The 1531-nt window shown below is 33.9% G+C and overlaps 1 protein-coding gene across 1 annotated transcript in view; it reads right to left on the bottom strand.

The window, feature by feature from the left end:
* Nucleotides 1–724: 724 nt before the first annotated feature.
* The window catches only part of FZD3 (frizzled class receptor 3), an 84793-nt gene continuing 83986 nt past the window's right edge, over nucleotides 725–1531 (bottom strand). The window contains exon 9 of the mRNA XM_069075966.1: nucleotides 725–730. Within this exon, the coding sequence (XP_068932067.1) occupies nucleotides 725–730 (6 nt within the window). The remainder of the gene's footprint in view (nucleotides 731–1531) is intronic.

Below are 1531 nucleotides of genomic sequence, written 5' to 3'. Positions count from 1 at the left end.
CATTATTTTGTAAATGTAATTCTTATAAAACAGTGACTTCATATACATTAAAATTTTAGATTCTTTGAAATTCTTTGAAATAAGACCCTGGGATTGTTGGGATGAAGGTTTGAATGGCTTGAGTTGCTAAGTTTTCATTAATACCATGAGGAATTTCATCATTATATCTTGAAAATAATTTTTAATGATTTTTAGATTTATAGTAAGTCTCAAGCCTCTTGCATTAATTTTTTAATATCTTACTGAAATAACTGCATTAGGTTATTTCCACTAAAACCATTCTGATTTTGAAGCATTCGTTTATATATATACTTTAAAAAGAAATATTTAATTGTTCACTTGTCAGATAAAAACACAGAACAAATGGAGTTGTAATTTTGCATCACACTACATATGGTATTAAGCACAGTGTCTTATAAGAAGTTACTTTTTTTGTTTTAAAAACAAGGCAGCAAGAAGCAGTAAAATAAACACTTGTTAGTCAGTAGGCTGTCATGGCACTTCTGCATGCCTTAAAAATCTTAATGTTACACATGTTTTAAGGAGGCAAAAAATACATTTGGACTACAAAGCATACATAAATATGCCGTTAAAATTTAGCTCTTGCTTTTGGTTGTACTAGGTGCCATCAGAGCAACATTAGGGACAAGAAAATTTGAATGTTCCTACTATGCAGATACAATTCAGTATTTGCTAATAATTTCATTAATTCCAGACCAATTTTTCATGCCTAAAAAGAGATCACAGTTTAATACTGAAAGTGATTTACAAGACAAAGAATCACTAACATTTTTGAATTAATATTTTGAGGAGGACGAGGTACTTTGTTACAAGCACTGCTATGTTTTATTTAGCTTCTATTTATATTCCACACACCTAAAACTATACCTTTGGACTCCAGCAATTTCTGAAATATTTTAGATGGAAATGAGAATTACTAGTGGAATGGAAATTCCTTGAGGAGATGGGTGGTTTCATTTTTGTCTTTACATGTCCAGTGCCTAGACACAATGCCTGGAATGAAAACAGTAGGCACTTCACAAATGTTTGCTGAATTAACCTGAATACCCAGTAACTGAAAAGGAGGGTGTCAGTGAAGGTTTTGGAGTCTCTTCAGGCAAGGCAAGTAAGTGCAGATATTCTGCCAGAAGACAAGCAAAGGGGCCTAGATGCCAAAGTCAGGCCTGGTACTTTTTGAGCATCCTAACTCTTCTTTGACACTTTATCTGCTTTACTGACCAGAAGACAGGGCAGAGGCAAAATTTCATCATGGGAAAATGTTTCACCACTGAAAAAAGGGGCATTTTGAGATTATGGCCACCATAGATTCTGTCTCCTTATCCTGATACATACCTCAAGGGAACTGATTTGAATATGAATTTTCTTTAGAAATCTATAATATTGTAAGTGATTACAAATTGGAGTTTCTGTGCCATGCAAGTAAACAAGTTAGAACTACAAAAGGAGCACAAGGTATACTTGATAACAGTGAGAATGACAAAATTATGTGTGTGTGTGGGCGGGGGGGGGG

This window comes from Petaurus breviceps, unplaced genomic scaffold, assembly GCF_028583685.1.
Source record: "Petaurus breviceps papuanus isolate PSGF00001 unplaced genomic scaffold, PetGlider_PUasm1.0 90919, whole genome shotgun sequence".
NCBI classification, from domain to species: Eukaryota; Metazoa; Chordata; class Mammalia; order Diprotodontia; family Petauridae; genus Petaurus; species Petaurus breviceps.
This window is presented reverse-complemented; position numbering and strand designations above follow the sequence as displayed.